This window comes from Phaseolus vulgaris, chromosome 10, assembly GCF_000499845.2.
Source record: "Phaseolus vulgaris cultivar G19833 chromosome 10, P. vulgaris v2.0, whole genome shotgun sequence".
NCBI classification, from domain to species: domain Eukaryota; kingdom Viridiplantae; phylum Streptophyta; class Magnoliopsida; order Fabales; family Fabaceae; genus Phaseolus; species Phaseolus vulgaris.
In genome coordinates this window covers 13,482,516-13,506,045 of record NC_023750.2, presented here as the reverse complement: position 1 = coordinate 13,506,045, position 23,530 = coordinate 13,482,516, and the positions used below count along the sequence as shown (strand labels likewise).

Here is a 23,530-nt window from a genome sequence, read left to right as displayed (position 1 = left end):
TACCTTTGTTGTCGAAGTAAGGGAGGAAGGAGAGCACGAAGGAAAGAGCAGGAGTTGTAGGGAAAGGGTTTGAAGACGATGAACAGTGCGAAGATGCAGAGAGAATGGACGTAACAGTGGTGTGAGCGCGGGGTTTGGGGTAACTTGAACGTTACATTTGCAACCCAAGAGGCGCTAATCAGGAGCCGTGAGATCGTGCCGCGTGTCAAAGGATTAAGCGCCCAAGGGGAGTGCAAGAGACCCTAGAGGCTGGCCGTGTGATGAGCCACGTGACGCACGATTAAGCGTAGCCCCAAAACGTGTTATTTTCCCCGATTCAGAGGATGTCCAATCAGCCATTAAGAGCACCCCTATGGTTCAGAGAGTGTCACGTCAATAATTCGAGAATTGTTGAGTCAGCAGGGAATGACACGTCATCAGGGTGGCACGTGGACGGCGTGGGCGAGGCCTTAGTCTTTGCGCTGAAGACAAGTCTTCGGCTTAAGACTGGGGGTCTCCGAGCGTTGACAAAGTTAAGGTCAAAGTCAACGCCAGGAGTCAAAGTCAACACAAGGCGTCGCCTAGGTGAAGAGACGCCAAGTACCGGCGTCGCCAAAAGGAAGCGTTGCCAAGGCGAGGCATCGCCTAGGTGAAGGCGTCGCCCAACCAGGGCGTCGCCAAGATCAAATATCGTTAAGGCAAGGCAATCACAGTGCGGTTCCCCGATACCCATGGGTAGGAAAGGCCATGGAGGGAGCGACGCCGTGGGAAGACCTCAGGTCCCGATAATCCGGGGTAGTGATAAAGAGAAGGAAAAGGTGGCTTCAAGGCCATAGTGATAGCACCAGTGTAGGGCAGCGTGACTCGTGAAGTACCCCTGCCGCCCCAGAGACGCCTTTGGGACAGATACGACTCAAGGGGAGGGTCACGCCCAGGGTAGCCAGGCGCAGGGTACGAGAGGAAGGCAGATACGCTCTCAAAGTGAGTGACTAGATGATTGGGGGCATGAGTTGGCACCCAAAAAGTCACCCCTTGCGCAGTAGCACTCCCAAGCAGGAGGACTCACACGTAGAAACGTCCCCAGATGGGCAGAAACGTCCCCAGATGGGGTCATGGCGCTGTGAGGCCCTACACGTGTACGACAGCCAGGTCAGAATAGAAACACCATTTAGTCAGGTACCAGGTAATTAAAGTCATTTAATACAGTTTCTGTTTCGAGCGTTTAAGGTACTATAAAGGCTCCCAAGCGCTTCAACGTCTTAAATGCGCTACGTTTTCTAATTAGACGCGTTAATTAAGTGAGTTACGTTTTATGATTAAAAGCGCTTTAAATGCTTGGGTAGTTTAAATAGCGCCGGGAATGTTGGAAACAGCGTTCGAACTTTTGGCTAATTTTCCAGAAACACTCTAGTTGCTTTCTCGAGCCTTGAGGTTACGGACAAGGGACTAGGGAAGGATTTTGGCCAGAACGAGAAAATATACACTAGACACAGTTTCTTTTTTACCACCTTCAGAGTGCCATACGCGGTGCTCCGATGCGGAGGTGCATAGTTTTTGGTGTTTCTTGCTGGCTGACTTGAGCGTTGGAGTGCAAACGGCCGCTAGGGCGCCCTTTTGTCCTTCTTTGCAGGAATCCACAGGTAACTAGTGGGAAGGAGTCCCTAGCTGACGGTTGAGGTTGCGCACGAAGACGTCCCAGGTCAACCGGACGGAACAAAGTGCATCTGGCGCGAGGGGTGACTTCCTGGGTGCCAACTCATGCGCCCCAGCCTCTAGTCACTCGCCCTGGGAGTGTATCTACCTTCCTCTCGTACTACGCACATGGTTCGCCCGTGGGCGTGGCCCTCTCATGGGTCGTATCTGTCCCAGGGGTCTCCCAGAGGCGGCGTGGGAACTTCACGAGTCGGGTTACCCCCAACTGGTACTAGAACTATGGCCCTGAAGCCTCCTTGCCCGTACCGTGGCCTCTTATGGTGTCGCCCTCTCCACGGTCTTTCCTACCCGTGGGTATCGGGGGGTGACACCGTCGACGTCTGAACTTGGCGAAGCCTCATCCTGGCAATGCTTCAACCTGGCGACGCCTCCACGTGGCAACGCCTCCACCTGGCGATGCCTTCACCTGGCGACGCCTCAAGCGGTCAACCCGTTGACATTCCTTCCTGGGCCCCCTTGATGGGTCCCATCATATGTTTGACTTTGGCCTTGACTTTGGCTTAGGTCAACGCCCGAGGACGGGACGGTACTCAAGCCCCAGTCTTGAGCTGACAACTTGTTTTTAGCGAAAAGAAAGGTGGGTTCAAGGCCATATTCCCAATATCAATGACGAGTAACCTGACTTGTGAAGTACCCACGCCACCTCTAGGAGACCCCTGGGACAGATACGACCCATGAGAGGGCCACGCCCAGGGGCGAACCATGTGCGTGGTACGAGAGGAAGGTAGATACACTCCCAGGGCGAGTGACTAGAGGTTGGGGCGCATTAGTTGGCACCCAGAAAGTCACCCCTTGCGCCAGATGCACTTCGAGGAAGGAGGGGTTACACGATGGATTATCCCTAAGTTGGGTTACGGCGCTGTAGGGCCCTCCACGTAGAGTAGCGATCAAGTCAGAAGAAGATGTGGCAGTAAGCATTGAAACATCAAAGTATATCAGTTTCCCTGAAAGATTGCTAAGGTACGTTTTATTCAGTTTACGTTTCAAACGCTTTAAAGCACTTTAAACGCTTTAAATGCTTTGAACCTTTTAAATGCGCTAAACGTTTTTAAACGCCTTAAATGTGCTTTAAGACGCTTTAAATGCGCTTTAAGACGCTTTAAATGCACTTTAAGACGCTTTGAATGCTTTAGACGTTTAAAATTTAGACGTTTGAGACGGGGATCACAGTTTCCAGTTCACACACACTCTAGTTGCTTGGAAGAGAACCCACTGTACGCACAGGCAATTAGAGAGAAAATCAGTTAATAAGTTATTTGACCACCTTCAGAGCATCCATTCACGGTGTTCCGATACGGAGGTGCGTCACCTTTGATGTTTCTCGCTTTCTGACTTGATCGTCGGAGTGCAAAGGGCCGCGAGGGCGCCCCTTTGTTCACTTCTTTTCAGGTGTCCTAGCTCGCGAGTATAAGCCCCGCACGAAGACGCACCCGGTCAACCGGTGGGAACATTTGGCGCCCACCGTGGGGCCGATCTAAAACATCAGTCCCACAGCAAGTGTTCAGATTCCAGTTGCAGTTTTCGTTTCAGTTTCTTCGAGATTTTACAAGGAGTAGTTGTTCGTTGAGGAATTCGCTGTTTGATCGTGTTCATTCGAGTTCGAGTTCCCAACATTTCCCTTGGGGTTGCACGACAGCTCGAAGAAGTTCCAGATGATGAGGTCCACAAGGCAAGGTTCGACGCGCGCTGAAAGTGAACAGATGACCATGCAGCAGCTCATGGGTATGATGCAGGGATTGCAAGAAGCAATGGCAGCGTCAAAGGCTGAACAAGAGCGCATGTAGGAGGATCTCGCGACGTCTCAGGCGAGAAATGAGGAGCTCTGTCGCATGAATGAGGAGTTGCGCCGCGGGTGGCGCAACCACACAGGACAACGCGACATAGATGAGCCAGAGCATTTCACTCCACCAAGGGAGTTCTCTACGCCGTTCTCGCAGCCGAATCTGGAGACGGTGATCCCCAACACATTCACTGGGCCCAAGGTGACGTTCACTGGGATGGAGGACCCTGAGGCGCATCTCACTGCATTCCACACACAGATGATGCTGGTAGGAGGCTCCGACGCCGTAAGGTGCAAGCTCTTCATGAGCACCTTGACTGGGATGGCCATGGACTGGTCCATAAGCCTCCCAGAGGGTCATATCACGTCTTTCGCACAGCTTTCGCAGTTATTCAGAGAGCAGTATCTAGCCAACAGGGCTCCACCACCAGTTTCATACGACCTATTCGACGTGAAGCAGTATCAAGGCAAGACCTTGAAGGAAGACATAAATCATTACGGGGCACAAGTGGTGAAGGTTGGCACCACAAAAGAGCCCATGATCGTATACGCATTCAGAAAGGGGGTGTGCCCTGGGCCTTTCTGCGAGTCAATCATCCGCAACCGCCCCAAAACTTTTGCTGAGATAAGGCGTCGTGCAGTGGAACACATCGCCTCTGAGGGTGAAGTGTACGACAAACGCACAAGTGTTGCGCCCACGCGCACAAGAATGTAGGCACGTGCGCAACCCGCCAGGATCAACGAGGCCACGACGGGAAGGAAAAACCAGGAGAGGAGACGCCCCTACGAGGCAAGGAGGCCCTAGCGCAGGGGTCGAGCAGAGGGAAATAGGCCAACGAGGGAAGGAAATAGACCGCTGAGGCACAATTTTGTGGTGGAACTAAAAGACCTCATTGTTGTGCCCAACATAGCTGACAGGTTGAGGCCACCGGTGAAGTCTAACAAGGTGCAGGGACCTCACAAAGAGTCGTGGTGCGAGTTCCACGAGGCGTTCGAGCACCATATCAACAACTTCTTGGCGCTGCGCTATCAGTTGGATGAGCTTGTGAAGAATGGTTTTCTGAAGGATTATCTTGCTGGGTCTGCTACGACCACAGCCCTGACAGTACCAGAGGAGGATCAGGCGCATGAAATGCCGATCCATGGAGAGGTGCACACCATTTCTGGTGGCTTTTCTGGAGGAGGGCCCACTGCCTCTCAGCATAAGAGGTATGTGATGTCAGTGAATTCAGTTGCTGAGGGGGGTTCGGATGATCCATGGGAGTCAGACCTTGTGTTTACAAGGGCTGACCTACGAGATGTTATCCCACATGACAATGACCCCGTGGTCATTTCGATTGTTACAGCTGGGAGAAAGGTGCATAGGGTTCTCGTCGACCGGGGCAGTTCTGCAGATGTCATGTATTGGTCGACATTCAATAAGTTGCAACTGTCCCCTGACTTGCTGAGGCCCTACACTGGATGCTTGTATGGGTTCACAGGGGACCAAGCTGAGGTGCGTGGCTACCTGGAGCTGAGGACGACGTTTACTGATGGAATGGCGTCGCGTACCGAAAGCATCCGGTATCTAGTTGTGAATGCCGATTCAACCTATAACATTTTGTTGGGAAGGCCAGCGTTGAATAGGCTAAGAACAGTGGCCTCCACGCGCGACATGAAGATGAAGCTGCCAGATCTTAGTGGCAAGGTAATTGTGATCAAATCTGATTAGGAGGAGGCCCGGAAATGCTATCAAAATAGCTTGAAGACAAAGAGAGGCGTGTTCATGGTTCTTGAGCGATCGCCCGTTTCGGATACGCCAATGGAGGTAGAGCCCTTGGAAGAGGCGACGCCTGTGGAGTCGACGCCTGCTGAGGTCTCACACGCGGAGGCGACGCCGAAAGAAGATGCCCCTTTAGAAGAAGCACATGGAGAGGCCTCGCCCATGGAAGAAGCGTCAGAGGAGGCGACGCCCGAAGCATCCGATAGGGCGACGCCTATAGAAGAAGACCGCAAAAATGAGTCTCGTGCAGAGAGCGTGCGAGTAGGCGACCCCAACCAGTAGACAATGTGGTGGAAAGGCAGATAGATGGTAAGGTGTTCAAATTGGGACGTTTGTTGAGCCAGGAAGAACAAGATGAAGTGGCAGTAGTGATCTCACGCCACTTAGATGCATTCGCGTGGACCGCTACAGACATGCCAAGCATCGACCCAGATTTTTTGTGCCACCACCTAACCATGGACGCCAAGGTTCGCCCTGTATGACAAAGAAGGAGGAAATTCAACGAAGAGAGGTGCCTCGTCGTGAAGGAAGAAACGTAGAAATTTCTAAGTGCGGGACACATCAGGGAGATACAATACCCTGAGTGACTGGCCAACGTCGTTTTAGTGAAGAAGGCGAATGGGAAGTGGAGGATGTACGTCGACTTCACAGATTTGAACAAGGCGTGCCTCAAGGATTCGTACCCACTGCCCAGCATCGACGCGTTGGTGGACAGCGCCTCGAGCTGCAAGATGCTGAGTTTCTTGGATGCCTTCTCAGGTTACAATCAGATCAAGATGCATCCAAGGGATGAGAGTAAAACGGCGTTCATGACGGAGACGTGCAGTTACTGTTATAAGGTGATGCCATTTGGGCTGAAGAATGCAGGCGCAACCTAGCAGAGGCTAATGGACAAGGTCCTTGCATCCATGGTGGGAAGAAACGTGCAGGCCTACGTAGATGACATGGTGGTGACTTCGCATGAGAGAGGGCAGCACGCAGTGGATCTGAAAGAGCTATTTGCTACCATATCAAAGTACCGCCTTAAGTTAAACCCGGAAAAATGCGTTTTTGGCGTCAAGGCAGGGAAATTCTTAGGCTTTATGCTTACAGAGAGGTGGATAGAGGCAAACCATAATAAGTGTGCAGCTATTATTGCCATGAGGAGCCCAACTTCAGTGAAAGAAGTGCAGCAGTTGACTGGGCGGATGGCAGCTTTGTCAAGGTTCGTATCTGCGGGAGGTGAGAAGGGCCACCCCTACTTTTAGTGCCTCAAGAGGAATAGCCACTTTGTGTGGACAGATGAGTGCGAAGCAGCATTCCTCAAATTAAAGGAATACTTGGCGGCGCCACCTGTGCTTTGCAAGCCACGGGCAGGCGTCCCCCTTCGATTGTACTTTGCAGTAACTGAGTGGGCCATCAGCTCTGTGCTAGCCCAAGAGGAAGACCAGGTGCAGAGGCTCATCTACTTCGTAAACAAGGCCTTGCAAGGCCCCGAGACAAGATACCAGTCGTTGGAAAAGGCGGCGCTGGCGGTAGTATTCTCAGCTAGAAGGCTCCGTCACTACTTTCATAGTTTTACAGTGGTGGTGATGACGAACCTCCATATTCAGAAAGTGCTTTAGAAGCCAGATGTAGCTGGAAGGATGGTTCGCTGGGCGCTGGAGCTGTCAGAGTTTGATATCCAGTACGAACCCAGGGGATCCATCAAGGGGTAGGTCTACGCAGATTTTGTCGTAGAGCTCTCACCAGGAAATGCCCCCAAGAAGCGGAGTTAAGATCACAGTGGATGCTATCAGTGGATGGATCCTCCAACCAATAGGGAAGTGGTGTTGGAATAATCTTGGAGGGGCCTAATGGGGTGTTGATCGAGCAAGCCTTACGTTTCGCTTACAAGGCAAGCAATAACCAAGCTGAGTACGAGACGCTGATTGCTGGAATGCTCTTGGGAAAGGAAATGGGCGCTCAAAGTCTCTTGGGAAGAGTGATTCACAGTTGGTTACAGGCCAAGTAACAGGGGAGTACCAAGCAAAGGATCCACAGATGGCTGCGTACTTGAGGTACGTCGAAGTGTTGAAGGGAGCCTGCGCCGCTTTTGAGTTGGTGCATGTCCCAAGGGAGCAAAATGCCAGAGCTGACCTGCTCGCCAAGTTGGCCAGCTCAGGCAAGGGGGGAAGGCAGAGGACAATCATCCAAGAGACGCTCAAAATGCTGCGAAAGTTTGTGGCAGATAACAGGGTGGATGTCCTTCACATAAGCACGACAAGAGGGAAGCTAAGGAGCCATCGCTCTTTGATTCAAGATACGACGAGGACACCCTGCATCAGCACCTATGCGGCCTCGCCCGAAGGAGAGAAGTGTGTGCAAGTATGTGCCTTGGAGGAAGGCGACACGTGGATGACGCCTTATAGGCGATACATTGCAGATGGGACTCTCCCAGCAGAACCTGGAAAAGGAAAAAGGATAAAGAAGAACTCTGCAAGGTACACTCTCGTTGACCGAGTGCTATTTAGGCATGGTTTCACCCATCCAATTCTGACGTGTGTGAGTGGCGACGAGTGTACGAAAATCATGTCAGAGCTTCACGAGGGATTACCGGAAGCCACGTAGGGGGAAGATCATTGGCTTCCAAGGTGGTTCGCGCAGGGTTTTATTGGCCTTCGGTGAGGGAGGATTGCGTAAGATACGCCCAGCGATGCAAGCAGTGCCAGATGCATGCAGAATGGCATAAGGCACCTCCAAAGGAACTGAGATCGATTTACAGCCCATGGCCCTTCCACACATGGGGAATCGATATTCTGAGGCCTTTCCCTATGGCGATAAGGCAGATGAAGTCTTTGATAGTCACCATCGAGTACTTCACGAAGTGGATAGAGGCATAACCAGTGGCACAAATCACTGCGCATAAGGTACAACACTTTGTTTGGAAGAATATTGTGTGTCGTTTCGGGGTGCCAAGGCGCCTCATCTCAGATAATGGCACTCAGTTTGTGAGCCAGCAGTTGGCGAAGCTGTGTGGAGAAGTAGGAATCAAGCAGGTGTTTGCATCAGTCGAACACCCCCAGACGAACGGGCAGGTAGAATCAGCGAATAGAGTTTTGCTGAGGGGATTGAAGCGAAGACTTGAGAAAGCCAAAGGGGCGTGGGCAGAACAAGTACCAAGGATCGTGTGGGCTTACCACACCACGCCTCAATCTTCCACCATGGAAACGCCATTCAGTTTGGTATATGGGAAAGACGCCATGATCCCGGTGGAGATTCACGAGAGCTCACCCCGTTTCCTAAGCTTTGTGGCAGAAGAATCCAATGAGGAAAGAAGGGTAAATCTAGACCTATTGGACGAGGCCAGAGAGGATGCAAGGATAAAGGCTGAAGCTGTGAAGAGGAGAGTGGAGCATCAGTATAGCTTTAAGGTAAAGTCGCGACAGTTCCAAGTAGCTGACTTGGTCATGCGAAAGGCTCATCCTTACGAGTTGAAGAACAAGTTGTCTCCGAAGTGGATAGGACCCTTCAGAATAACCGAAGCCAAGGGAAATGGTTCGTACAAGTTAGAGACTTTAGAGGGGGGTCCCATCCCACGCAGTTGGAATGCAGCTAAATTAAAATTTTATTTCAGTTGAAAGTTATGAAACACAGATATGCATAAACATAACAGTCCCAGGCAGTCGTAATAGCAATACAGTAAAGTGAAAAGGCAATCGGAGTAGAAAAACCATACCTTTTGTGGTTGGAAGTTGCAAAGGTGCGAGCTTTCGTGAAGGGGAAGCGCAAAGATTGCAGAGAAGATGAACAGTAAGAAGGAGTATGAAAAGTGATGTAACAGTGCCTCGAGCCCGTGTTTTTGAAAGGTTATAACGTTAACTCAAGAAGCGCTAGCGACAGGCATCCTCAGCCGTAGGATCGTGCCATGTGTCGAGAGATTAACGAGCAACTTAGAGAGTCACATCTTCAGCACAGAGAATGTCACGTCAGCTGCACAGAGAATGTCACGTCAGCTGCTCAGAGAATGTCACGTCAACAGGAATGCCACGTGGATGATAGGGCGAGGCCTTAGTCTTTTTGCTGAAACAAGTGTCAGCTCAAGACTGGGGGGCTTGTGTACCGTTCCGTCGCCGGGCGCTAACTAAAGTCAAAGTCAAAGTCAAAGTCAAACATATGGTGGGACCCATCTAGGGAGCCTAGGGAAGAAAGTCAACAGGTTGACCACTTAAGGCATCGCCAGGTGTAGGCGTCGCCAAGATGAGGCGCCGCCAGGTGTAGGCGTCGCCAGGATAAGGCATCGACAGTGTCAGCCCTAGATACCCACGGGTAGGAAAGACCGTGGAGGGGGCGACACCGCGAGGGGCCTCAGTACCTCAGAACAGTGATAAAGAGAAGAGAAAGGTGGCTTCAAGGCCATATTCCCAGTATCAGTGAGCAGTAACCTGACTTGTGAAGTACCCACGCCACCTCTGGGAGACCCCTGGGACAGATACGACCCATGAGAGGGCCACGCCCAGGGGCGAACCACGTGCGTCGTACGATAGGAAGGTAGATGTACCGTCTCGTACCCGGGCGTTGACCAGAAGTAAAGTCAACACATGGTGGGACCCCTCAAGGGACCATAGGAAGAAAAGTCAACAGGTCGACCTCTCGTGACGTCGCCAAAGTAAGACGTCGCCCTAAAGTAAGACGTCACCCTAAAGTAAGACGTTGCCAAGAGAGGCCGCCAATGTGAGACGTCGCCCTAAAGTAAGACGTCGCCCTAAAGTAAGACATCGCCTAAAGAAAGACATCGCCTAAGGAAAGACATCGCCTAAAGTAAGACATCGCCTAAGGAAAGACATCGCCCAAGTAAGACATCGCCTAAGCAAAGACATCGCCCAAAGAGACATCGGGCCTCGACAGTTCAGAACAGTAGCAAGGAAAAGAGAAAGGTGGCTTCAAGGCCATAAGTTCTAGTACCAGTAGGGGGTAAACCTGACTCGTGAAGTATCCACGCCACTGCTGGGAGACCCTGGGACAGATACGACCCATAAGAGGGCCATGACCAGTGGAGAACCACGTGCATGATACGAGAGAAAGGTAGATACACCCCCAGGGTGAGTGACTAGTGATTGGGGCGCATGAGTTGGCACCCAAAAAGTCAACCCACGTGATAGAAGCACTTCGCAGAAAAGAGGGCTCACACGATGTAAAAACCCTAAGTTAGGTGGCGGCGCTGTGGGACGCTCTGCAAAGAATGCCCACGTGCTCATTAAAGGTTTCAGGGAAAGTTTGCCAAGGTACGCGTTAAGTAAGTTAAGATTCGTATATTCCAAGGAATGTTTTATACGCTTTCAATGCGCTTTAATTATGAGAGATGTATAAAAAGGGACCTTGGGAGCATTTGAAAGGGACAAGAGTTTTTAAACCTAATTCTCATAGTCACACAGAGCACAAACCCTAATTGTTCTTGACGGCGCACCCAGCTGTGAGTACAAGGCAATTAGGGCAACCCAAATTCAGTCATTCAGTACAGTTATTTCTGACCACCTTCAGAGCATCCGTTTATGGTGTTCCGATACGGAGGTGCGTCACCTTTGATGTTTCTTTCTAGCTGACTTGATCATCGGAGTGCAAACGGCCGCGAGGGCGCCCCTTTGTTCACTTCTTTTCAGGTACTCACAGACGGAGCAAAACGAAGGTGCCCTAGCTCGCGAGGACAAGCCACGCGCGAAGACGATCTCGGTCAACCGGCGGGAACATTTGGCGCCCACCGTGGGGCTCGATCTATAACATCAGTCCCACCACGCATGTTTCTCAGTTCCAGTTGCAGTTTTCAACCCAGTTCCTTCGAGATTTTACCAAAAGCCATTGTTCGTTGAGGAATTGGTGTAGTTTTTGCCAATTGATTTTGGTTGAATCTCTGTGCGATCGCGTTCGTTTGAGTTCGAGTTCCTTTGCCTTTTGGAGTTGCACAACGGCTAGGAGAAGTTCCAGATGATGAGATCCACGAGACAAGGTTCGACGCGCGCTAAGAGTGAAGAGATGTCCGTGCAGCAACTCATGGGTATGACGCAGGGATTTCAAGAAGCAATGGCTGCGTCGAAAGCGGTGCAAGAGCGCATGCAAGCGGATCTCGCAGCATCTCAGGCGAGAAACGACGAGCTCCACCGTACCAACGAGGAGCTGCGCCTGAGACTGCCACCCCACCAAGAGAATTCTCAACACCGTTCTCACAGGCGATCCTAGAGACAGCGACCGCCAACACATCCACGGGGCCCAAGGTAACCTTCACAGGGATAAAGGACCCTGAGTCGCACCTCACTGAATTCCACACGCGGATGATGCTAGTAGGCGGCTCTGATGCCGTAAGGTGCAAACTTTTCATGAGCACCTTGACTGGGATGGCCATGGACTGGTTCGTCAGCCTCCCAGAGGGTCATATCATGTCTTTCACACAGCTGTCGCAGTTATTAAGAGAGCAGTATCTAGCCAACAGGGCTCCACCCCCAGTTTCATACGACCTGTTCGACGTGAAGCAATATCAAGGTGAGACTTTGAAGGAGTACATAAGCCGCTTTGGGGCGCATGTGGTGAAGGTTGGCACCATGGAGGAGCCCATGATCGTGTACGCATTCAGAAAAGGGGTGTGCGAGTCAATCATTCGCAATCGCCCCAAGACTTTTGCTGAAATAAGGCGTCATGCGGTGGAACACGTTGCCTCTGAAGGTGAAGTATATGAGAAACGCACAACTGTCGCGCCCGCACGCCCGAGAGCGCATATATGAGCGCAACCCGCCAAAGTCCACAAGGCCGCAACAGGGAGGAAGGACCAAGACAAGAAGCGCACCTACAAGACAAGGAGGACCCAGCCTAAGGGTCCAGCAGAAGGAAGAAGAGTTTCAAAAGACCTTCCTCGCCTCGAGCGAGTGTAGGCGAGAAGAGTTTCAAAAGACCTTCCTCGCCTCGAGTGAAAGTAGGCGAGAAGAGTTCAAAAAAACCCCGTTCCCAACATTCTCGGCGCTATTTAAACTACCCAAGCATTTAAAGCGCCTTAAAGCGCTTTTAATCATAAGACGTAACACACCTAATTAGCGCGTCTAATTAGAAAACGTAGCGCATTTAAGACGTTGAAACGCTTGGGAGCCTTTATAGTACCTTAAACGCTCAAAACAGAAACTGTATTAAATGACTTTAATTACCTGGTACCTGACTGTACCGCCCTGGTAGTCGGAAGTAATGACGTGGCATCAAGTTATTGTATAGGCGTGTTGAGAGGACGCCAGGCTGGCAGAAGGGAAGGAGGTCGGGGGGCTCGTGTAGTCGCCAGTTGTTGAGTTGGCGTGCTCCGATCTCCAGCACACCAGAACCGGCGGTCACCCAGTTGAAGATGAAGTCGCCAGATGTAAACTCAGGCGACCAAGTGACTAGAGATCGCCGGAGCAAGCACATCGCCGAAGATGAAGGTGGTGCAGATTATGAAGGCGGCCGGCGAGACCACAGGGAAGGTGTATATGAAGGCACCCTAACTCGCCAATCCCAATAGAGATCGCACTCCAAGACAACTATGCACTGAGTAGTATCATGCATAAGTAACTTAGCCAAATGAGAGTCAGAAGCAGCGCCCAAGTCAAGGAGGCTCCAGATGATGGCATGTGTACAGTTGGATGCGAGCCACGTGTCCAGGTATGTAACTGCCAGGAGAGAGAAAGTGGCCAGGTATATAAGGGTTTCCCAACGAACTTCTGAGGTACACGCGTTCAGATTGTCTTCTTTACGCTTGCGAGTTCTAGAGTATACTGTGAGAGAGAACATTGCAGGGCTCCTTGAGAGTTCTTGAGTGTTGCTCTTAGTATTTGGTGGTTCGGTCACTGACTTGGGCGTTGGAGTGCGATCGGCCGCAGCGGCGCCGCTCTGTTCTTTTCCAGGTTCTTGAGGTGGATCGTGGCGAAGGACGGAGGTTGAAGTGGTGCACACGTCGATCCAAGTTTGACGAGGCAAGCTCCAACGTTTCGGTCAACAGGCAGGATCATCAGGCGCCCACCGTGGGGCCGTGTAAAACGTGTTCCCGTCCACAGCGTGAGTTCTTGGAGGTTTTTGCAGTTTTCTGTGTGGTTGTGTGCTGGTGCAACTATTGTTCGCTGGTTCGTCTAAGTTTTGTTCGGTGATTTCGCGTTTTCCACCGTTCGTTTGGATTTTTGTTCGGTGAGGTGAAGCTTTCTGTTGCTTACGCGAGAGTCGTTCGGTGAGATTTGAGTTCTTTGGCTCGTATTGGTTTTTTGTGGAAGAAGCGGTGGTTTCTGGTGGAGTTGCAGGTTTCTGTGGAGGTTCGCTGTGTTCTTGAAGGTTTCTTGCGAAGTTTCGCGAAGTTCTGACCGATTGATCGCGGAATCGATCGTCGCTGAAGGAAGTGCTGTTCGTTGCTCTCTGTGATTTGCTAAGTGTTCATGAGAAAAATGAGAAGCAACCGTTCAAGTCCAGTTGCGCCCGTTGCTGCTGAAGGCGCCGCCGCCATGACCATGGCGCAGATGGTGGAGATTATGCGTTCGTTGCAGGCGAATGTGGAAGCCTCGCGCATAGAACAGGCGAGAATGCACGAGGACCTGGTCGCCTCTCGGGCCAGGAATGATGAGCTTAGCAAAGTGACTGAAGAGCTGCGTCAAGCTCTTCAGGAGCAGCGAGGGCGTCCTATTGCTGAAGAGGTCGCGCCGTCAACGCCGCCCCGTGTGTTTCCTATGCCTTTCGCTCAGGCGATTACTGACACGCCTATTCCTGCGAGTGTGGTACATGTTAAGGCTGTGTTCACCGGCGTGGAGGATCCTGAGGCTCATCTCACCACGTTCCATAAGCAGATGATGCTGTCGGGGGGATCAGACGCCGTGTACTGCAAGATGTTTGTAAGCACACTCCAGGGAACGGCGCTGGAATGGTTCGTGAGCCTGCCTACAGGTCACATAACCAACTTTCAACAGTTCTCGAAGATTTTCGTCGAGCAGTACATCGTGAATAAGGCACCGCCCTGGGTGTCTTATGATTTGTTTGATATAAGGCAATATCAGGGAGAGTCCCTCAGGTGGTTTTGGGGCGCAGATGGTCCGATCGCCGGCCAAAGATGAAGAAATGCTGGTCTATGCATTCAAGAAAGGCGTGCTGCCAGGGCCATTCTGTGAGGCATTGATCAGGGCTCACCCTGCCACGTTTGCTGAGGTTAGGCGACTTGCGGTGGCCCACATCGCCGACGAGAGTGAAGTCGCCGAGAAGGGAGGAAGCGTGGCTCCCGCTAGGCCACGCGCCCAGACCAGGATCCAGCCACAGAGGGTGCTGGAGACAGCGGCGGCCAGGAGGGATCAGAGGACTCGCCATCCTTATGATCCAAGGAAGAACAAGGGCAGGGGCCAAGGACGCCCGCAACCAGCACGCCGGGAGTACAATCGCCCACCTAAGCACAAGTTTGTCATGGGATTGGCGGACCTGATCGCCATTCCCAACATATCAGCTAGGTTGAAAGCGCCCGAGAAGGTAAGCGACAAGGTGCTGGGACCAAAGCCAGACGCCTGGTGTGAGTTCCACCAGGGCTTTGGCCACACTGTGGATTCGTGTTTGGCTTTAGGATACCAGCTCGATGATCTGGTTAAGAGCGGGTTCCTAAATGACTATTTGCTGGATAGGAGGACGGGGGGCGCGTCGAGCTCCCAGCCTGCAGGTGCTGAGGCTCAGCAGCACGAGATGCCTACACACGGGGAGATCCACACCATTGCAGGGGGTTTCTCAGGGGGTGGATGCACCGCATCGCAGAGGAAGAGGTACGCCAGGTCTGTGATGATGGTGGATATGTTTGAAGACCACTCGCCGGATGTGGACATTACGTTCACCAAGCAAGATCTTCGGGACGTTGTGCCTCATGACAACGATCCCATAGTCATCTCGTTGATCACAGCAGGAAGAAAGGTCCACAGGGTTCTGGTGGACCAAGGAAGCTCGGCAGACGTAATGTTCTGGAGCTGGAGCTACCCCTTGACCAGCTGAGGCCCTGTGGAGGGTGTTTGTATGGTTTCGCTGGTGACAAGGTGAGGGTCAGGGGGTACATAGAGTTGAGGACTACGTTTACAGATGAGGCGGGTTCGAGAACAGAGAAGATCAAATACCTTGTCGTAAATGTTCCCTCAGCGTACAACATTCTGCTGGGAAGACCCACGCTCAACAGAATAGGTGCTATACCATCAACCCGGCACATGAAGGTGAAGTTGCCGTCTATGGAGGGGGTGGTGATCACCATCAAATCCGACCAGAAAGAAGCAAAGAAGTGCTATGAGAATAGCCTGAAAAACAAAAGGTCTGTGAGTTATGTGACAACCACCCCGCCTCCTGGTGTGAAGCCCAGATCGACGGTAATAGAAAAGACCGCCGGAAGAGACGTGGAGATGGTGGATGCTGAGCTGAGGGAGGGAAACGCCGGTCGGGAAGAAGAAGAGGCAAGGAATCGCCCTGAGGAAGCGAGGGAACTGGGAATCGCCAGGGCGGTGATCGCCTGAGGAACCAGGCCAAAACCCGTCGAGCAGTGGCTCGAGAGAGAGATCGGGGGAAAAATCTTCAAGCTGGGAAGATCCCTGGAGGTTGAGCTCCAGGACCAGATCGCCAAGGTGATAGAGCGGCATCTGGATGCGTTTGCATGGTCCGCTTCGGACATGCCCGGGATCGATCCCGACTTCTTGTGCCATCATTTGGCGATGGACAACTTGGTGAGGCCAGTGTGACAGAGGAGAAGGAAGTTCAATAAAGAGAGGAGGCAGGCGATTAGAGACGAAACACAGAAACTCCTCGCTGCAGGCCATATCAGGGAGGTGCAGTACCCCGATTGGCTAGCCAATGTCGTGCTGGTGAAGAAGAGTAATGGGAAATGGCGCATGTGCGTCGATTTCACCGATCTGAATAAGGCTTGCCCGAAGGACTCATATCCTTTACCAAGCATAGACGCCCTGGTGGATAGTGCTGCAGGGTGTAAGTTGTTGAGTTTCCTAGATGCCTTCTCGGGGTATAACCAGATCAAGATGCACCCCATGGATGAAGAAAAGACTGCCTTCATGACCGAGAGATCGTGCTACTGCTGCAAGGTGATGCCTTTTAGGCTGAAGAATGCGGGGGCCACGTACCAGAGGTTGATGGATCGAGTACTTGCACCGATGTTGGGAAGGAATGTGCAGGCTTACGTAGATGACATGGTCGTGACCTCGCCAGAGAAAAGCAAGCACGTCGCGGACTTGGAGGAGTTGTTTACTACGATCGCCAAGTTCAGGTTGAAGTTGAATTCGGAGAAGTGCATCTTTGGCGTGGAGGCTGGGAAGTTCTTGGGTTTCCTCTTAACCGAGAGAGGAATAGAAGCCAACCCTGATAAGTGTGCCGCCATCTTGGCGATGAGGAGCCCAGCCACTGTGAAGGAAGTGCAGCAGCTTACAGGTCGAATGGCTGCCCTATCTCGCTTCGTGTCAGCTAGCGGAGAGAAGGGCCACCCATATTTCCAGTGTTTAAGGCGGAATAACAAGTTTACCTGGACGAAGGAGTGTGAGGAAGCCTTCGTCAAGCTGAAGGAGTATCTAGCGAGCCCGCCGGTTTTGTGCAAACCGCTGGTGGGAACCCCTCTCAGGTTGTATTTTGCTGTGACTGAGAGGGCGGTGAGCGCAGTACTCGCCAAAGACCAAGATCAGGCTCAGAAGCCTATTTATTTTGTTAGTAAGGTGCTGCAGGGCCCGGAGGTAAGGTATCAGGCCCTGGAGAAGGCTGCGCTGGCTGTGGTATTTTCGGAGAGGAGGTTGCGCCACTATTTTCATAGCTTCACGATACTGGTGATGACCGACTTGCCCATCCAGAAGGTCTTGAAGAAGCCTGACGTTGCTGGGAGGATGGTGAAGTGGGCGGTGGAGCTGTCGGAGTTTGATATTAAGTATGAGCCCTGAGGCCCGATTAAGGGACAGATCTTCGCAGACTTCGTGGTCGAGCTCTCATCTGAAGCGACACGAGTTGAAGGGGATGACTTCCGTTGGGTGCTCTCAGTGGATGGATCGTCGAACCAGCAGGGTAGCGGTGCTGGAGTCATCTTGGAGGGACCCAACGGCGTGCTGATCGAACAATCTTTGAGGTTTGCCTTCAAAGCTAGCAACAATCAAGCAGAATATGAGGCGCTGATCGCCGGGATTTTGCTGGCCAAAGAGATGGGAGCTAGGGTGTTGATGGCAAAGAGCGACTCGCTGCTAGTCACGGGGCAAGTAACAGGCGAGTTCCAGGCTAAGGATCCACAAATGGCGGCTTACCTTGAGTACGTACAGGAATTGAAGAGTTCCTTTGCCTCCTTTGAAGTGGTGCACGTGCCCAGAGAGCAGAATGCCCGAGCTGACTTGCTAGCTAAGCTCGCCAGTTCAGGCAAGGAGGGTAGGCAGAAGACAGTGATTCAAGAAACTCTGAGGACGCCGAGAGCATTTGTAGCAGATCACCTGGTTCTTCAGATAAGCAAGTCGACGGAGAGAGCGGCGAGAAGTCATAAGTCCCTGACTCAAGAGACCTTAAGATCGCCGAGAATAAGAGCATGTCGGGGGGAGAGGGTAAACATGACGCAGGTTTGCGCTACGCATGAGCCAGACACCTGGGTAGCACAGTATAAGCGGTGCCTGGCAGATGGCCTTCTCCCACTGGATCCGACAGAGGCTAGGAAGATAAAGAAGAATTCTAGCAAGTACACAATGATTGATGGCGAGTTGTACAAGTTTGGGTTCACTCACGCACTCCTGGAATGTGTGCACGGGGAAAAATGTACAAGAATTATGGCAGAGCTCCATGAAGGGATATGCGGAAGCCACGTCGGGGGTCGAGCTCTGGCCGCAAGGACTCTCCGTGCAGGTTACTACTGGCCAACAATGAGAGAAGATTGCAAGAGGTACGCACAGTGCTGCGAACAATGCCAACAGCACGCCGATTGGCACAAGGCGCTTCCCGAGGAGTTGAAGTCGATTTACAGCCCCTGGCCGTTCCATACATGGGGAATCGACATCCTGGGACCATTCCCGCTGGCGATCAGGCAGATGAAGTACTTGGTGGTGGCGATTGAGTACTTCACCAAGTGGATCGAAGCAGAACCAGTGGCCCAGATCACCGCACACAAGATCGAAGGTTTTGTGTGGAAGAACATTGTGTGCCGGTTTGGTGTACCCAAGCGCCTGGTGTCGGACAATGGGATTCAGTTTGCAAGTCACCTGTTGAAGAAGTTGTGCGAAGGGGTGGGAATTCAACAAGTGTTTGCATCCGTTGAGCACCCTCAGACGAATGGCCAAGTAGAGTTAGCCAATCGGGTGTTGCTGAGAGGTTTGAAGAGAAGGCTAGAGAAAGCCAAGGGAAGTTGGGCTGAGGAGGTACCCCGTATAGTTTGGGCGTACCACACCACCGAGCAGTCCGGAACCCATGCTCGGTGCTCATGGCATCTTCTACTCGGGAGTGCTCAATCTCGGCGAGTGTCAGATTGCAGGATAACTTCTCCGCCTCAATCCTTATGGTGCTGTTCTCAGTTCGGAGTGCGAAGAGGTCATCCTGGAGCTTCCTGGTAGAGCTCTCCACAACTTTAGAGATGATGGTGGGGAAGTCCTCTGCCATCATCTTCAGTTTGGCCGAGAAAGGCTCTCACATCCTCTTGACCTCAAGAGAGAGGTTTGCTTGTAGAGGCACCGGGTGGGCTTGTTGTTGGTTTTCGCCGCCACCTTCTTGAGTTGGTTGCTCAGCGGGTGCTTCTTGGCGTGGCGGCGACGTCGGGGATTCAGTAATGAGAATTGGTGAGTGGTGAGCACCTTCATCCCCGACTGGTGCAGCCCCTGCGGTTGAAGCATTTGAAGGAGGATCCCCCCCCCGCTGATACATAAGGCGTGGAGGCGCTCGGGGGGTTCTCTATGAAGTTTGGCTCGAGGGCCTCAACCACAGGAGGCGCAGACGCCAATGGAATCGCTTGGACTGGCGAGGCAGGAGCTGGTGGAGGTGGCAATGTTGGAGGCGGAGCTGGTGTGGATGGCGGTGTTGATGTAGGAAGTGGAGGTGGAGCTGATGGTGAAAAAGGCGCCACCCTTTTCCTCTTGATGATGAGGCCGTCTTCCGTCGCCTCATCATCTTCTTCTTCATGGACTACTTGGGGGGCTTTCCTCTTTGGCTTCCTGAGGATAAGCTTCTTGCGTTGGTTGGCGGGTTGGACATCGGGAGGAGTTGGGCCTTTGGGTGGCGATCTGCCCTGCGCGGCGGCGATCTCCACCACCGAGTTTGGCACGGTTTGGGAACCCGATGCCAACCCGTGGGCTTGGGCGAGTGCCCTCAGTTCAGCAAGTTTGCCCTGGCCCAACATGCGATCTGCATAATGCAAAGGTGCATGGGTTAGTTCAGAGAAGAAGGTAAAAACATAAGGCAGTATGCAGCAAAAGCAGATAAGTGGTGCAGAAAATAAAACCAAAGTCTTGTGCACAACGCACAAGATGCCCAGAAACAGTTAACAGAGGAAATGTCAAAATAAAGACTTAGACGTTGAGGTGAGTTCTAACCTATGCGAATTTCGAGTTGATCTTCGAAGAACTCGAAGCAGATGAGCGTAGTGGTGAGGAAGGTAATGTTGGCGTCTGTCACACTCTTCCAAAAGAAGCATAGGTCCTTGTCCAAGGCACCCATGCTATCAGGACTCCTTGGCCTCCTGAAGCTGCCTTTTGACTCTTTCTTCCCCTTGTTTATCCAATACAAGGGGAAACCGTCGAGCAGAGAAGCGTCCTTGTCATTGGGGCGCACTTGGACAAACTTGCCCTTCCAGTCTTTGTAGGATTGCTGGAAGATAGAGAGGATCGACCTCCCAGCAATCCCGTTCAAACTCACCCACAGGCGATCTCCTAGGTGTTTGGCTTCGAAGAGAAAGAGGAAGACGTCCACCGATGCTGGCAACCCCAGATGGTCGCACATAATCTGGAACGCCCGCACGAACGCCCACCTGTTGGGATGGAGCTGGGCGGCGGCGATGTCGAGCTCGGTAAGAAGCTCCCTTTCAAAGCGAGTGAAGGGAAACCTAAGTTTCACCTTCTTGAACAGGGTGGTGTAGACAAAGCAGAACGACCCACCGTTGTTCCCGTTGTCGTCGGCGTAGACTGGAAGGTCGGGGGGGCAAGGCAACACCGTCATTCTTTCATCATGCTCCTTGTGGAACGACTGGTGAGGCTCATCCCCTTTCGTCAGTCGAAGAACCGCCCCAGCAGAGTTCACTTAGGAGGTTTCCTTCAGCAAGGTCGAGGTGGCCCATGGGTATAGTTTTTTGAAATCTGGAGAGGGGACGGAGGCTCCTCCGGTGGCAGGCGGAGTAGCCTGGGCCAGGTTGGGGCGGGAGGGTGCAGGCCTCTCAGCCTGAGAAGACGAAGCACCACGTGCTCGCGGTGGGTTGTGTGCTTGAGATGAGGGGTTTCGTGACGAAGGAGGAGGATTTGGGGTGATCTTTGAGCGAGTCATTGCGGAAGCTGCAAAGGAAGAAGAAAAGGAAAGGTGATCAGGGTTCGCAGAGGCTGACTCGATCATAAAAGAAGGGTGAAAAACGAACGAACGAAGGTTCGTTGCAACGAAGACGAAGCCCTAAGTTACTGATCCTGCCTGTTGACCGGAGCGCTGGAGAATGCCTCGTCAAAGGATCGACGTGCGCGCCGCTTCTCACTTCCGTTCCTCCTCTGGATCTATCTCAAGAACCTGCAAAGAAACGATACGGCGCCGCTGCGGCCGATCGCACTCCGACGCTCAAGTCAGTGACGGTATCACCAAATACTAAGAACTGGAACCGTGCAAATCTCTCTCACAAACAGCTCTGTCACTCGCAAGCGTAAAGTGTATGAACTGAACGCGCGTACCTTAGAAAATCTGTTAGGAACTCTTATATACCTGGTGACTTTCTCTCTCCTGGCAGTTACTGACTTGGACACGTGGCTCGTATCCAACCGTACACGTGCCATCATCTGGAGGCTCCCTGACTTGGCGCTACTTCTACTCTCATTTTGGCTAAGTTACCTATGCATGGTGCTGCCCAGTGCATAGCTAACTCAGGAGTGCGATCTCTACTGAAACTGGCGAGGTAGGGCCTTCATACACCTCCCCTGTGGTCTCGCCGGCCGCCTTCATAATCTGCTTCTCCTTTAACTTCGGCGATGTGCTTGTTCTGGCGATCTCCGACTGCCTGGTCGCCTGAGTCTGCATCTGGCGACTTCGTCCCCAACCTGGCGATCGCCTATTCTGGTAAGCTGGAAATCGGAACACGCCAACTTAACTATCGGCGACTACACGTGCCTCCCGACTTCCTTCCCAACTGCCAACCTGGCGCCTTGTCAACGCGCCTGTACTGTATCAGGATGCCACGTCATCGCATCCGACCTCCAGGGCGGTACACAAGCCCCCCAGTCTTAAGCGAAGACTTGTCCAGCGAAAAGACTGAAAAAGCCTTCGTTAACACCGGTCTACGTGGCATGGGCGTAGAATTCCAAGCGATAGTACTTTCTGCTGCTCTGACGCTCCACCAAACTCTTCGCGCATCGTTCGACACGTGGCTCTCATCAACGGCTATCTTCATCTGCCGTTAGCGCTTCCAAACTTATTTCGAAAACCCTTAAACCCCTTACGCTCCTACTGTTCCATCACTTTCCTCATACTCGCATACGCTCTCACTCCTTTCTGCGAAAACTCTCGACGTTCCTCGACGCTCCAGATCACCAACTCCCTTTATCATTCTCCCGATCATCGAAAGGTAACTACTTTCCTTCATCTGCTGGGTTTTCTTGCATTTTCACCGATTTGCATCATCCTATAACTGTCTGGTGCATACGCTGTGGGCTGTTTTTCCATTTCTCCTTCTGCGTGACTTAGGGCTCTGCCGATTGTTGCAACGAACTCACATTCGTTCGTCTTTCACCTTCCATTCATGATTGAGTCAGCCTTTGTAACCCTCCTGATTATTTTTCCTTCCTCCTTCGTTTGCAGTTGCTACCATGACTCGCACGAAGATCACCCCGAACCCCCCTCCGTCAGCGCGAAACCCCCTTCACAAGCACACGACTCTACGCAAGTTCGTGGTGCTCCCTCTTCGCAGGCTGTGAGGCCCGCGTTCTCTCACACCACTCTGGCCCAGGTGACTCCACCAAACGCTGGAGGAGCCCCCACCCCACTGCCAGACTTCAAGACGTTATACTCATGGGCTAACTCAACCCTCTTAAAGGAAACGTCGTCGGTGAACACCGCGGGAGCGGTTCTGCGATTGACCAATGGGGACGAGGCCTACCAATCATTCCACAAGGAGCACGATGAGAGAATGATGGTGCTGCCTTGCCCAGCCACTCTGCCAGTGTGTGCCGATGATAAAGTGAGCGCCGACGGGCCCTTCTGCTTCGTCTACACCACTCTCTTCAAGAAAGTTAAACTCAGGTTCCCTCTTACTCGATTTGAGAGGGAACTCTTAACCGAGCTTAACATCGCTGCCGCCCAGCTTCACCCCAACAGCTGGGCGTTCGTCCGAGCTTTTGAGGTAACGTGCGCCCACCTGGGGTTGCCTGCGTCAGTGGACGTATTTTTATTTCTGTTTGAGGCCAAACACCCAGGCGATCGCCTTTGGGTCAGTCTGAACGCCATTGCTGGGAGATCCATCTTCACCATCTTCCAGCAGTCGTATAAGGATTGGAAGGGGAAGTTCATCCAGGTCCGCGCAAACGACAAAGACCCTTCCCTTCTCGACGGTTTCCCCTTGTACTGGGTGTACAAGGGGAAAAAAGAGTCCAAGAGCTGCTTCAGGAGGCCCAGAAGTCCTGACAGCATGGGAGCTTTGGACAGAGACCTTTGTCTCTTCTGGAAGAGGGTGGCAGATGCCCACATAACATTCTTGACTCCCACCCTGATTTCCTTCGAGTTCTTTGAGGACCAGCTGGAATTCCAAATAGGTCAGGACACTACATCTTTGTCTTCACATTGCTTCTGATATTGTTTCTGGGCGTCTTGTGCGACACACACAAGACTTTGGTTTTATCTTTTCTGCATATGCCTGCTTTTGCTGTTTCCTTGCCTTGTACACTTACTCCATTCTCCTTTAAGCTAACTTATGCACTTTCATTTCACGCAGATACCATGTTGGGTAAGAATATGCTCGCCGATCTAAAGGCGCTCGCCCGCAACCACGGGTTGGCGACCGGCTCCCAGACGGTTCCCAACTCGGCGGTCAAGAAGGCCATTATCCAGGGGCGATCACCGCCTAAGGCGCCCACTCAACGAAAAGAAACTGGTCCTTAAGAGGCCAAAGCGGAAAGCCCCCCAAGTTGTCCAAGAGGATGAGG

The 23,530-nt window shown here is 52.3% G+C and overlaps 1 protein-coding gene across 1 annotated transcript; it reads left to right on the top strand.

Annotated features, from left to right (window-relative positions):
- The first annotated feature begins 3,521 nt into the window (after window positions 1-3,521).
- Window positions 3,522-5,183, top strand: LOC137814983 (uncharacterized). Its single transcript, XM_068617975.1, has 2 exons — window positions 3,522-4,183; window positions 4,391-5,183. Exons 1-2 carry the CDS (start codon window positions 3,522-3,524, stop codon window positions 5,181-5,183), a joined length of 1,455 nt encoding a protein of 484 aa, XP_068474076.1.
- The last annotated feature ends 18,347 nt before the right edge of the window (window positions 5,184-23,530 follow it).